Genomic DNA, 13,062 nt, shown 5'->3' with positions numbered 1-13,062 from the left:
TATTTCTTAAATAAGATATGGCCTCTTCCATTTCTCAATGGCTTCCCTTAAGAGTAGTCCTGAAAAAAAGGACTGAAAGGAAATATGCTAAAATATGACTCAATAATTAAGAAGCATTTTAAAAAAATATTTCACTAACAGTTTAATTCTCCCCAAATGGTAGTTATATTTTTACAATCAGAAGGAAAAAACTGAAGACTTTATTAATAAAGGGAGGGTGGTGAAAGTTGTGACAAAGTTGAAAGAGCCAGCATCATGGACCATGAGCACATTAAGTGCCCTCAATAATTCAATTAACTATACAGCAGGGGCAAGACAAACTGGCCTTTGGGCCACATCTGGCACAACACCCACTTTTGCAAATAAATATTGTTGGAACACAGCCACGTTATCTCTGAGACATGGTCCCACTCTGTTACCCAGGCTGGAGTACAGTGGCACGATTTTGGCTCACTCCAACCTCTGTCTCCTAGACTCAAGCAATCTTCCCACCTCAATCTCCGGAGTAGCTGGGGTTACAGGCGTGCACCACCAAGCTTGGCTAAGTTTTGTTTTGCCTTTTTTTTTTTTTTTTAAGAGACAGTACTTCACTATGTTGCCCAGACTGGTCTTGAACTCCTGGGCTCAGGTGATCCATGCACCTCGGCCTCCCAAAGTGTTGGGATTATAGGCATGAGCCGCCAACAGTGCCCAGTCTAGGCCATTTCTTTACATATTATCTATGGCCTACAGCTTTTGTCCTAAAACAGCAGCGCTGAGTGGCTATAACAGAGACCACCATTTGGTTTACAAAGCCAAGCATACTTACTATCTGGCCCTTTACAGAAAGTTTGCCTATCCCTGAAATAGAGCATGGACATTCACTTATGGTGGGAAAAAAAATCAACAAAAAATGCTTAAACTTACCATTAAGTACCCAATCTCTTTCTGGTTGACTCTTGTCTCCATGGATACACATAGCTGGCCAACTATCAGAAGAATAACAACCGATATTTAAAAAATATTTTAAAATGGGGAAAATCAAACTTTAAAGCCAAATGCTATAATGCAATTTTTGTAAGGTTTGTCAGGCTTCATGAATAGATGACTGTGCTCATTATTAAAAGAGCAAACTGCATGGATAGGCATTATTGAAATATTACACAGCATTTGGAATACCAATTTAGAAATTTCCAGTTAACTATAAAACCAGAGGTTAACTGCCTTGGTGCTATACTCACCCATCTCTGCGCATCCTTCGAGTCAGATCATCACAGCGTCTCTTTGTCTCCACAAATATTATTGTTTTGTTTTCCTTTTCAGCCATTATTTCTTCCATTAGTTGGATCAATCTGAAAACAAGACCAACAATGCAGTCATCACACAGAAAGTATCTATTATGTGGAAGATTATGTCTACAGTATCAACTCCCAAAGCTATAGTACTTTCTTTGCACATTACGTTTTTAAAATTTTAAACATTAATATAGAGTCCTGAGTCAGGTTCTGCTATGTGCTCAAGAAATACTAATTCATACCACTCATACCATCCTCACAGCAAGTCTCAAGTGAGTGGTATTATTCCCATGTCCCAGATGAAGAAACTGCGGCACCAAGACATAAAATTGTGCAAAATTATACAGCTGGTAATCAGCAGAGCTGAGATTCAAACTCAAGAATTCAGAATCCTTGCATTTAACCATAATGCTCTGACAAATGACATAAAGATGGATTATCAGAAAGTTAGCAATGCTTTTAATGCTTTCAGGCCTCAAAATATACTGGTTTCTGTAATACTGATTTTGGAGGGTTATTAATAGAAAAGGTTTATTGGTATCATCAAATCAGAGAGTAAAATCTCTTTCATACTTGTGGTCTTTTTCACTTTCCATGCAGACATCCACTATCTGGAGGATGTTGTGGTTGGCACTCAACTCCAGATTGCCTACGTTGATCTGGGTGTAATCACGAAGGAAATCCTCTGCAAGCTGTCTTACTTCTTTTGGCCAGGTTGCGCTCCACATCAACGTCTGCCTATCAGGCTATCAAAAAAGGAAAGGCTTTCTTTCAGGCTAAGGAGCTTGGACAAATGGCATAAAGACTGCTTATTATTAGTTTTACGCACCCTGATTTGGTCAACAATTTTACGGATCTGGGGTTCAAATCCCATATCAAGCATTCTGTCAGCTTCATCCAACACAAGGTAAGTACATCGGCGAAGATTTGTCTTTCCTGACTCCAGGAAATCTATCAGACGTCCAGGAGTGGCTATGCAGATCTCAACACCTGTAAAACAAAACCAATGATCCAGCAAATCAGCTAGGTGCAGTGCTCACACCTGTATTCCAGCACTTTGGGAAGTGGAGGCGGGAAGATAGCTTGAGGTCGGGAGTTCACAACCAGCCTGGTCAACATAGCAAGACCCCGACTCTACAAAAACGCAGCAGCACCAGCCCTGGTGGCTGTACTCAATGCTGCAGAGAAGCTAAATTTTAACAAAGTACCTGCAAAAGCATGATGTCGGGATTTATGTACGATCACCAATCCTCACAAAGTTTCCAGTCATGTTGAACTTTCTTTCTCAAAATAGTTATTTTGGTCACATGTGAGAATTTCTAAGCTGCTGAAATTCTCAGTTTTTCACAAGAACCCACTTTTTTCTCCAATTTCATCCACAGGAATTGGTAAAGATAAACTAACAATTCTTTTACACGATATTATTTTATTACCTCTTTCCAAGTCTCGAATCTGGGGACCTTTAGGAGCACCTCCATAAATACAAGTACTCTTCAATCTAGAACATTTGCCATAGTCATCGGCCACCTGCTGTACTTGCTGGGCAAGCTCTCTGGTAGGAGCCAGAACTAGACACTGAAATCAACAAAAAGACATTTGAGACCCCACCCAAGGTTTAAAAACAAACAAAAAAACCAAAAATCTTTGTTGTCTAATCTAGTACATTAAAAGTGATGGGGTGAAGATCAGAAGGAGGGAATATTAGTACAATGGAATGTAGAAGAAATTATTAGAACTTCATATTTAGCATTTGGAATGATACTGGTATCCTCGTCACTTTTACTATGACACATTATCAAATCATTATAGTTTGTATGTACTATTTAAGTGCGTATACAGATTGTATTACCTGATTTTAAGTATACAATTCTCATTTACAGGTTGAGCATCCTAAACCCGAAAAACCAAAATGTTCCAGCATTACTTTGAGAATCATATTGGTCCTCAAAATTTGGATTTGTTTTGTTTTGTCTCACTCTATTGCCCAGGCTGGAGGGCAGTGGTGCAATGTCAACTCATTGTAACCCCTGCCTCCTGGGTTCAAATGATTCTCCTGCGCCTCAGTCTCCTGAGTAGCTGGGACTGAAGACATGCGCCACCACGCCCAGCTAATTATTGTATTTTTGTAGAGATGGGGTTTCCCCATGTTGGCCAGACTAGTCTCGAATTCCTGACCTCACGTGATCTGCCCACTTTGGCCTCCCAAAGTGCTGGGATTACAGGTGTGAGCCACTGTGCCTGGCCTAAAATTTGAAATTTTGGATGGTCAACCTGACTTAAACTAGAAGTCACAAAACTGGCAGAAGGACACATTCCTGACCTCTAGTTTAAGTACTTCACCAGGTAGATAAGGCAAAAACAATGAAAATTTACATGTAATCTGACAAAACTGTGTACAATCTGGCCAAATAATACAAAAATCAAGGTATCATATACCAAATTATGAAACTTGCTTTGTATACTGATCCATTAGATATTAATTAATAATGCTGTCAGACATATACTACGTATTATATAAAGTACTGCATTATTTCCTTTTGTGACTATCTTGAGACATACTGTACATGTTCATAAATACATACGACAAATGCAAGCTTAATTCTTAAAGTTAAAAAGTAGGCCGGGCGTGGTGGCTCACACCTGTAATCCCATTATTTTGGAAGGCCGAGGCAGGATCACCTGAAGTCAGGAGTTCGAGACCAGTCTGGCCAACACAGTGAAACCCCGTCTCTACTAAAAAAACAAAAATTAGCCGCGTGTGGTGGCACATGCCTGTAATCCCAGCTACTTGGGAAGCTGAGACAGGATAATCGCTTGAACCTGGGAGGCAGAGGTTGCAATGAGCTGAGATGGTGCCAACAATGTACTCCAGCGTGGGCAACCAAGAGCAAAACTCCGTCTCAAAAGAAAGAAAAAAAAAAGTACACATTCAATGCCAGGCGTGGTGGCTCCCAGCACCCTGGGGAGGCCGAGGCGGGTAGATCACCTGAAGTCAACAGTTCCAGACCCGCCTGGCCAACATGGCGAAACCCTATCTCTACGAAAAATACAAACATTAGCCGGGCGTGGTGGTGTACACTGTAATCCCAGCTACTCAGGAGGCTGAGGCAGGAGAATTGCTTGAACCCCGAGGCGGAGGTTGCAGTGAGCTGAGATCTTGCCACTGTACTCCAGCCTGGGCTACAGAGTGAGACTATGTCGCCCCCCCAAAAAAAAAAAAAAAAGCTGGATGCAGTGGCTCATGCCTGTAATTCCAGCAATTTGGGAGGCTGAGGCAGGCTGATCACCTGAGGTCAGGAGTTTGAGACCAGCCTGACCAACATGGAGAAACCCATCTCTAGTAAAAATACAAAATTAGCTGGGCATGGTGGCACATGCCAGTAATCCCAGCTACTCAGGAGGCTGAGGCAGGAGAATCACTTTGAACCCAGGAGGTGGAGGTTGCGGTGAGCCAAGATCACGCCATTGTACTCCAACTGGGCAACAAGAGCGAAACTCCAAAAAAAACAAAAAAACAAACAAACAAAAAAACACCCAGAAAACACTTGACTTTACTGCACAGTAAGTGCCCATATAGCATGCATAGTTTCTTTAGGAGTAAGACTTTGGTTCAAATGTAAGCTCAGCTATTCAACTGCTGAGTGATCTTGGGTAAGTCATTTAACTGCAAGTAAGATGAGAATGAAACCATTTCCATGTATGGAGAGTGTGGTGAAGAGTACAAATGGATAATGTAAAGCACCATGCCTAAATAGTTGCTAAATTGTAGTTTTTCTTAGAATTACAAAGAAACTGAAACACACTTACAATTGGGCCATCTCCCCTTTCCAAGTATGGCTGGTGGTTAATATGAACAATCGCAGGCAGGAGATACTGTGGAGGAGGGAAAGAATGACAACCTTATACTTAGAAGTACAATCTTACTAAGATACTTAATACTATCTTAGTAATTACTGAATTAATGCATAAATAGGAAAGTGAAAAACAGAACTCACCATTGCCACATACAGCAGGCGATGCAAATTTGAACATAAAATGCTTTCATATATTTAATAACTAAAATAGTACCTACACTATCTGAACAGCATTTCTATGAAGAACTGAGAACGCATGATAATCAGAATAGCAAAGTAAGTTACCACAATATCAAGGATCTTCTCTTGCTCATACATACCGCCAACGTCTTCCCAGAGCCAGTCTGAGCAATGCCCACCATATCCCGGCCACTAAGAGCCAACGGAAATCCCTGGCACTGAATTGGAGTTGGTTCTGTAAAGTGCTGATCCATCAACACATCCATTACATATTCTGTAAGAGAATTTTATTTCACACATTTTATTGTGTTAAAGGGCACAAACCAAAAGAGTTTTTAAAAAAACTTTTAAGCTCACTAAAGTAAGATTTACCCAGCTTCATCTCTCCAAAGTGTTTTCTTTATCTACTGGATCTCCGACTAGCTTACCGTAAAGCTGCTCTGGGCCAGGCTAGGTGGCTCACGCTTGTAATCCTAGCACTTTGGGAGGCTGAGGCCAGTGGAGGTCAGGAGTTGACCAGCCTGGTCAACATGGTGAAACCCTGTCTCTACTAAAAATACAAAAATTAGCCAGGAGTGGTGGCGGGCGCTTGTAAACCCAGCTACTCGGGAAGGTGAATCAGAATCGCATGAACCCAGGAGGCGGAGGAGGCAGTGAGCTGAGATCACGCCACTGCACTTCAAACTGGGTGACAAAGTTGTGACTCCGTTAAAAAAAAAAAAAAAAAAGCTGCTATAATAGTCTACCTCTCTCAGAAATTTGAAAAACCGTTACCCTAAAGCATCTAACAGGACATGGGAACATGGTAGTCATTTATTGTTTACCAAATTCACATTATGTCCAGCTAGAAAGCAATTTCATTCTGCTGTTTTCTAAAAGGCAGAGGGAAAAACCCTAGAAAAAGATAAAAACCTTACAAAAAAAAAATTCTCAGTCTAAATACAAGAACAAAAGAACTGATGACCACAAAACCATAAAAACAATCTCTTGTCCTTTCAACAAAACCCCAAGCCTGGCTCAAAGAGTTTAACCTAATACTCATGTCTCCCATTCAACCCAATTTAACAAACTAAGGCTCTAGACTGAAGAATACTTACGTGGGAAGTTAGCATGATGGAAGGCAAACACGGGTTTAGGACAAACATCTCCCCCTCTCACTGTAATCTCTTTCTTTCGGCGTAGCTCATCAACCTCATACTACGGAAAAAAAATTAAATAACACAAGTTAGTAAACTAGTTACTCTAAACATTCAGAATTTATGTTCCAAGCTAGCTGAGCAATTATCCAGTCCACAGCTACGATGGCAAATGTTTAATAGTTTACATGGTACTTTCATGTGTATCACTTTAATTTTGCAAGTTAATTAACGATGTAGGTGATTAAGAGTTCCACTTTCTTTTTTTTTTTTGAGACGGAGTCTGGCACTGCCCCCCAGGCTGGAGTGCAGTGGCACAATCTCGGCTCATTGCAAGCTCCGCCTCCTGGGTTCACGCCATTCTCCTGCCTCAGCCTCCGGAGTAGCTGGGACTACAGGCGCCCGCCACAGCGCCTGGCTAATTTTTTGTATTTTTAGTAGAGATGGGGTTTCACCGTGGTCTCGATCTCCTGACCTTGTGATCCGCCCGCCTCGGCCTCCCAAAGTGCTGGGATTACAGGCGTGAGCCACCGCGCCCGGCCAAGAGTTCCACTTTCTACAGGAGAAAACAGGTAAGTAACTTGCCCAAGGTCAGAACGAGGAGGAAAAAAAGTGGAACTTGGACCCAAGTACTCTTTCCATTACACTTTCTTCTGAAAGAGTAACCATTTCATGTGTAGAGTCCAAAAAACAATGATAATGAGGTACAAGAATAGACAATGTTGGCTGGGCACGGTGGCTCCCACCTATAATCCCAGCACTTTGGGAGGCTGAGGTGGGTGGATCACTTGAGATCAGGAGTTTGAGACCAGACTGGCCAACATGGTGAAACCCCGCCTCTACTGAAAAAAACAAAAAAATAAAAATAAAATTAGACAGGCGTGGTGGCACGTGTCTGTAATCCCAGCTACTCGGGAGGCTAAGGCAGGGGAATTGCTTGAACCTGGGAGGCAGAGGTTGCAGCAAGCCAAGATCATGCCACAGCACTCTAGCCTGTGGAACACAGCGAGACTTCATCTCAAAAAAAAAAAAAGACAAGGCCAATATATGATATTTTTCACTAGCAGATGAAAAGACATGACCTAACATACAATAGTTTCAATCATATATAATAAACAGATTAGTAAGCATTATCAACAAATGAGAACAAATTCAAAGCATATTGAAACTGGTCCCCTTTTATGAGTATTGGGGTCTTAGTTAAGAATTAAGAAAGGCCGGGCGCAGTGGCTCACACCTGTAATCCCAGCACTTTGGGAGGCGGAGGTGGGTGGATCACTAGGTGATCGTGAGATGGAGACCAGTCTGACCAATATGGTGAAACCCTGTCTCTCGCACTCCAGCCTGGGTGACAGAGCAAGATTCTGTCTCCAAAAAAAAAAAAAAAAGGCTGGGCATGTGTAATCCCAGCACTTTGAGAGGCCATGGCAGGTTAATCGCCTGAGGTCCAAGGTCTGGAGTTCGAGACCAGCCTGCCCAACATAGTGAAACTCCATCTCTACTAAAACTACAAAAAGTTAGCCAGGCATGGTGGCGGGTGCCTGTAATCCCAGCTACTCGTGAGGCAGCAGGATCGCTTGAACGCACGAGGCTGAGGTTGCAGTGAGCCAAGATCATGCCATTGCAGTCTAGCCTGGGCAACAAGAGTGAAACTGTCTCAAAAAAAAAAAAAAAAAAAAAATCATCTGGATGCAGTGGCTCATGCCTGTAATCCCAGCACTTTGAAAAGCTGAGGCGGGTAGTTTGCTTGAGATAGGGAGTTCGAGACCAGCCCGGGGAACATGGCAAAACCCAGTCTCTACAAGGAGGAAAAAAAAAATTAACCAAGTTTTTTGTAAGAAAAATACCACCACACTGGAATAAAATGTAAAACGGCAACAGTAGCGTATGAATAAACTCTAACCAATGTATCTACTTGGTTCAATAATCTGTACATTAAAATACACATGTAAGCTTACTGGTGTCAGTCTTGCTACTTCCGGATGTTCCACATAAAAATTCTTCTCAAACTTGGGGAGCTCACTCAAATCCCACTTTTTTTTACGCAAACGCTCCCCAGGATTACCAAATTTCTTCGGGGGAAGGCCACCACCACCTCTTGCTCCAAATCTAGGAACAACAGAATTTTTAGTTAGTTCATCAGTATTTTCAAAGCAATGTATCGTACATGCCATAAAAACATTCAAAAAGGATGGAGTTCTAAGGATACTACCAGCCTACCTCCAAAAAGACCATTTTATTTACTCCTATTTAAAGGTATGGAGAACTGTGTAAAACTTCCTTTACTACCCAACAATACTGTTTTATGAGTATGTCTACAATAGGTGAAAAATTAAAAACTCCTTTATTGAGAGAAATACATCCTAGGGATTACAATCACAGATTCTGGATCCAGACATGGTTCTGAGTTTTGATTCTGCCACTTACTGTGTAATTTGAAGCTAATTATTTAACTTCTACACACCTTAGTTTCCTATGCAAAGCAGAAATAATACCACCTATTTCAGAGGCTGCTGAGAAAATGACCTAATAATGTGCAATGTGCTATAAAACTATCTGGCATAGCCAGCACCCAGTACAATTTAGCATCATTTCATTCAACAAATAGTTATTAGGTACCAAGTTATTAGGAACCAAGTATGTATCAGTTACTGTTTTAAGTGGTGCTGTGCTGGAGTTACTAAATAAAACAGAAACAAGTCTCTGCTCTTGGGTAACAGACATGCAGGCAAAGGATGACATTAGTTTAAGTTTCAATTAAAGGCAAGATTGTGGACAGGCAGGAAAATACACTCCAAGCAAGTCCCTCAATCTTAGAATAGCTTCTTGGGCCCACTCCTCCGTGTGATAAGCACTCCACTTGTCTGCTAATCTGCAAAGCAAAACTGGGTCCTGGAAAGGACTTGGTAGACTGGTCTTTATATTTAGCTTACACTAATAAAAGAGCTGAGCCTGCCGGGGTCAGTGGCTCACACCTGTAATCCCAGCACTCTGGGAGGCGGAGGCCGGCGGATCACTTGAGGTCAGGAACTTGAGATCAGCCTGGCCAACATGGTGAAAACCCATCTCTTACTAAAAACACAAAAAAGTAGCTGGGCGTGGCGGCGCACGCCTGTAATCCCTAGCTACTTGGGAGGCTGAGGCGGGAGAACTGCTGGAACTTGGGAGGTGGAGGTTGCAGTAAGCTGAGATGGCACCAGAGCACTCCAGCCTGGTAGACAGAGAGAGGCTCCGTCAAGACAGACAGACAGAAAGACAGGAAAAAAAGGAAGACAGAAAAAGACAGAAAGAAAGAAAAGAAAAAAAAAAGAAAAAACAAAAGAGCTGAACATAGATTTATGACCCTTCCTTCTTTGGTCTCTACTTTTAACTTCTATCTCCTTCTTGTTCCCAAATGCAGAAAAAAAAAAAAAAACACTAACAAGACTTACTTAAGGCTTTACTTACTTTACTTACTTTTTTGCAGAAAAAAAAACACTAACAAGACTTACTTAAGGCTTTAACACTCAACTAATTACTTAAGATCAACTTCTGGCTTTTTATAAAACTTTCACAACAGACAAGCCCAAGGGGGATACAAATATGACCACTGGCCAAAGCTAAAATTTAAGAAATCACAAGCTACTTTTCCTAGAAGAATCTTAACACTAAGATGGCCTTCATTTTCCCTATTTCTTTCTTGTGAAGTACAGGTCTTCAGCATACACAAACTGTATAACCATTTCTTCACTCAGTTTCTTTACTCCGTGTAAAATATTGTACTGAATTTAGTTTCCTTTTCCCACTCTAACCCACTTGTAACTTCATCTTATATAAAGTTCCACTTTATCATTGATAGGCAAGTAGGTGTATTATTCTACAGGGCCTCATTTTCTGAAATTCAAAGCCTTCAGAAGTCTGGTTTAACCAGCTAAACATTCCTCTAAAAACACACGTAACAAAAATTGATGGCAGGAGATTTTATTGGGATCACTGGATACCTACACTCAACAGGCAGAACTTGGCTAATTCCATTTATACCACTACTAAGACAAATTAAGAATCAGAACAGGAAGAGCACACAGCATAGGGATACACGTGTCAAGGACATCTTTAATATGATCCTCAGCTTACGGCTCATTACTGAACAGACCAAAAGGCCACCTCAATTGCCACTCCCAACACACTTGCAAATGAAGCAGATAAATAAGGTACTTTTCAAGAGGTAGAAAGTCTTTGGATTATCACTCTTGCAAATTATAAAATATTTCATTGTTACTGCTGCACTGCAATGCTACCCAAACCTTACTGATTTAGGAAAAACTAAAACTTCTGAAAGATTCCTGTTAAGGCTTTAAACTGATGATTATCATTTATGTATTTTTTTTCCTCTCTCCTTATTTTCCTGGCTATTTATTCAAGACATACTATTCTACACTAAACATATAGTTTGAAACATGGGGTTCTTGGAAAATATGCCGTCTGCCATGTTTATAATTAATGCTGACATAATTAATGACCTCAAAATTCAAGAAAATCTCTTACTTTTGAGCTTATCCATACCATCTTTAAATACGCACATCATACTCTCTGGTACACTATGCTGCTCAAATGTTTTTATCCAGTCAGTAATAAGTTTAATTTGGCTTTGCAAAAAAAAAAATTCACCTTTGAAGATTCATATATTAACATTAAAAACCACATATTAACATTCATATATTAAACATTAAAAACCATCACATGTACAATGCATATCATTTTTGCATCACACACGTGAAACACATGAACTGACCTCACCTATTCCTTTTTCAAAGTAACCACCATTTCAACTGTGTAGCATTCATTTAAGAGTAAAACAGCAATTCAAATAATCAAGAACATTTCTTGGGAAAGGGAGAGTTGTGACAAAGATCTTATGAAAGAAGGCCAGTTCGTTTGAAATTTTTAAAAAATGTCATTTGATACAAAGAGTTAAAGTATGGATCAGTAATTCACTTTTTTCCTTTCAAATAACTTATTAAAGCACATATATGGTGAAAGGAAATACTAAACCAAACAGCCATGGTAAAGAAACAGAACACTATTAGTACCTTGTATCCCCTCTAAGCGCCTATTTCAAGCTTACAACTTTCACCCTAATAACCACTACCTTGAATTTTGTTAACCATTCCCTTTCCTGTCATATTTGCACATATCTTCAAATGTGTCACCCTACCACAACTTGCTTTTTAACTCAACATGTCTGTGACTTATCCACATTAATCCAAGTTCTTTTCTCTTTTTCACAGCTGATTAAATTGTATTCAATTGCACGAATACCCACAATTTATGGAGACATTTGAGTTGTTTCCAATATCCTGTTAGCAGGAATGCTGGTATATAAACTTTTCTGTACAAGGATCCTGAGGCACGTGTGCAAGGATTTCTCTAGGCATTACAGTCTAGGGTGTAAAGCTTAGGGAATTACTGGGCTGTTTTCAATTTTCTTAGATAATCTTAAATTCTTTTTCTAAGTGGTTGTACTGAAATTCACTTCTAAACTCAGCAATACTGTCAAACACAAGCAAACATTCCATCTCTCATCCTTTAAACAATGAGATCAAATATTTTCCTTCCTAATAAGGTATAAATCAAAATAATTTTGTAAAAACTGGTAACTGAAGTGCTTGTGACTAGTAAATCCAGTAGTTGTGCATCTGAACCACAAAAGACAAAAACGTTTGGGGAAAGTATGGTTAAAAGAGTGCCTACTACAGCGAGACTATTACATCCATTATCTCTTAATTCCTGACAACACACCAAAGTAAAGGCAATTATTATCACCTTCCTCAGAGGAAACAAGCTCACAAAAGTTACGGATCTTGACCAAGGTCACACACACATATAAAGTGGCGTCACATTACTCTTTTTGGAAGCAGGGAGCGGGCGATCGGAGTTTCGCTCTGCTGCCCAGGCTGGAGTGCAGTGGCGCTATCTCCACTCACTGCAACCTCTGCCTCCCGAGTTCAAGCGATTCTCGTGCCTCAGCCTCCCGAGCAGCTGGGATTACAGGCATGTGCCACCAAGCCAGGTTAATTTTGTATTTTCAGTAGAGACAGGGTTTCTCCATGTTGGCCAGGCTGGTCTCGAACTCCCGACCTCTGTTGATCCGCCCGCCTCGGCCTCCCAAGGTGTTGGGATTACGGGCCTGAGGCCTGCGCCCGGCCCACAATACCAAGAACTTTCTAGCGAGGCAGAATAGTTGATGCTGCAGTCCAATTAGAGAAAAAACGCCGAAATATTAAAACTAAATTAACGACCCAAAAAAACATCCTTCCCCCAAACACGGTCATTTAGATGGCAAGCAACTCCATTGCTTTACATCCCAATGCATTTCCTTCGACTTAAAATACGACTGAAGAGGATTAAAACCTATTTTTAAAAATGAGAAGCTGGTCTTTTCGTCTCGTGTCTTAAACAGTGAACTCTGGGGAGAGAACGTCAAGGCTGCCATTTCGTGTAAAGCTTTCCTGGGCTGAAGTCTTCTCTTAGGAAGATCCGTGTTTTTCCAGAGAAACGCCGAGGCCTGAAGACATCAAACGGCCCGCTCCAAGCGGCCAGGCCCGAGAGCCGGGACGCCAGGCGAGGCGCCTAAGCCCG

At 40.9% G+C, this 13,062-nt stretch overlaps 1 protein-coding gene across 2 annotated transcripts in view; it reads right to left on the bottom strand.

The window, feature by feature from the left end:
* Positions 1 to 13,062, bottom strand: part of DDX17 (DEAD (Asp-Glu-Ala-Asp) box helicase 17) — a 24,676-nt gene that overhangs the window by 9,514 nt on the left and 2,100 nt on the right. For both annotated transcript variants that reach the window (XM_011978862.1, XM_011978863.1), the window contains exons 2-10: positions 8,403 to 8,553; positions 6,406 to 6,505; positions 5,449 to 5,582; positions 5,082 to 5,147; positions 2,708 to 2,849; positions 2,104 to 2,264; positions 1,848 to 2,020; positions 1,221 to 1,331; positions 907 to 968 (exon numbers count right to left, since the gene is read on the bottom strand). In XM_011978862.1, coding sequence (XP_011834252.1) covers positions 907 to 968; positions 1,221 to 1,331; positions 1,848 to 2,020; positions 2,104 to 2,264; positions 2,708 to 2,849; positions 5,082 to 5,147; positions 5,449 to 5,582; positions 6,406 to 6,505; positions 8,403 to 8,553 — 1,100 coding nt within the window. The remainder of the gene's footprint in view (positions 1 to 906; positions 969 to 1,220; positions 1,332 to 1,847; positions 2,021 to 2,103; positions 2,265 to 2,707; positions 2,850 to 5,081; positions 5,148 to 5,448; positions 5,583 to 6,405; positions 6,506 to 8,402; positions 8,554 to 13,062) is intronic.

This window comes from Mandrillus leucophaeus, unplaced genomic scaffold (assembly GCF_000951045.1).
Source record: "Mandrillus leucophaeus isolate KB7577 unplaced genomic scaffold, Mleu.le_1.0 Scaffold2, whole genome shotgun sequence".
Lineage (NCBI taxonomy): Eukaryota > Metazoa > Chordata > Mammalia > Primates > Cercopithecidae > Mandrillus > Mandrillus leucophaeus.
Note: the sequence above shows the minus strand (reverse complement) of the source record. Positions and strands in the feature narration are given on the sequence as shown.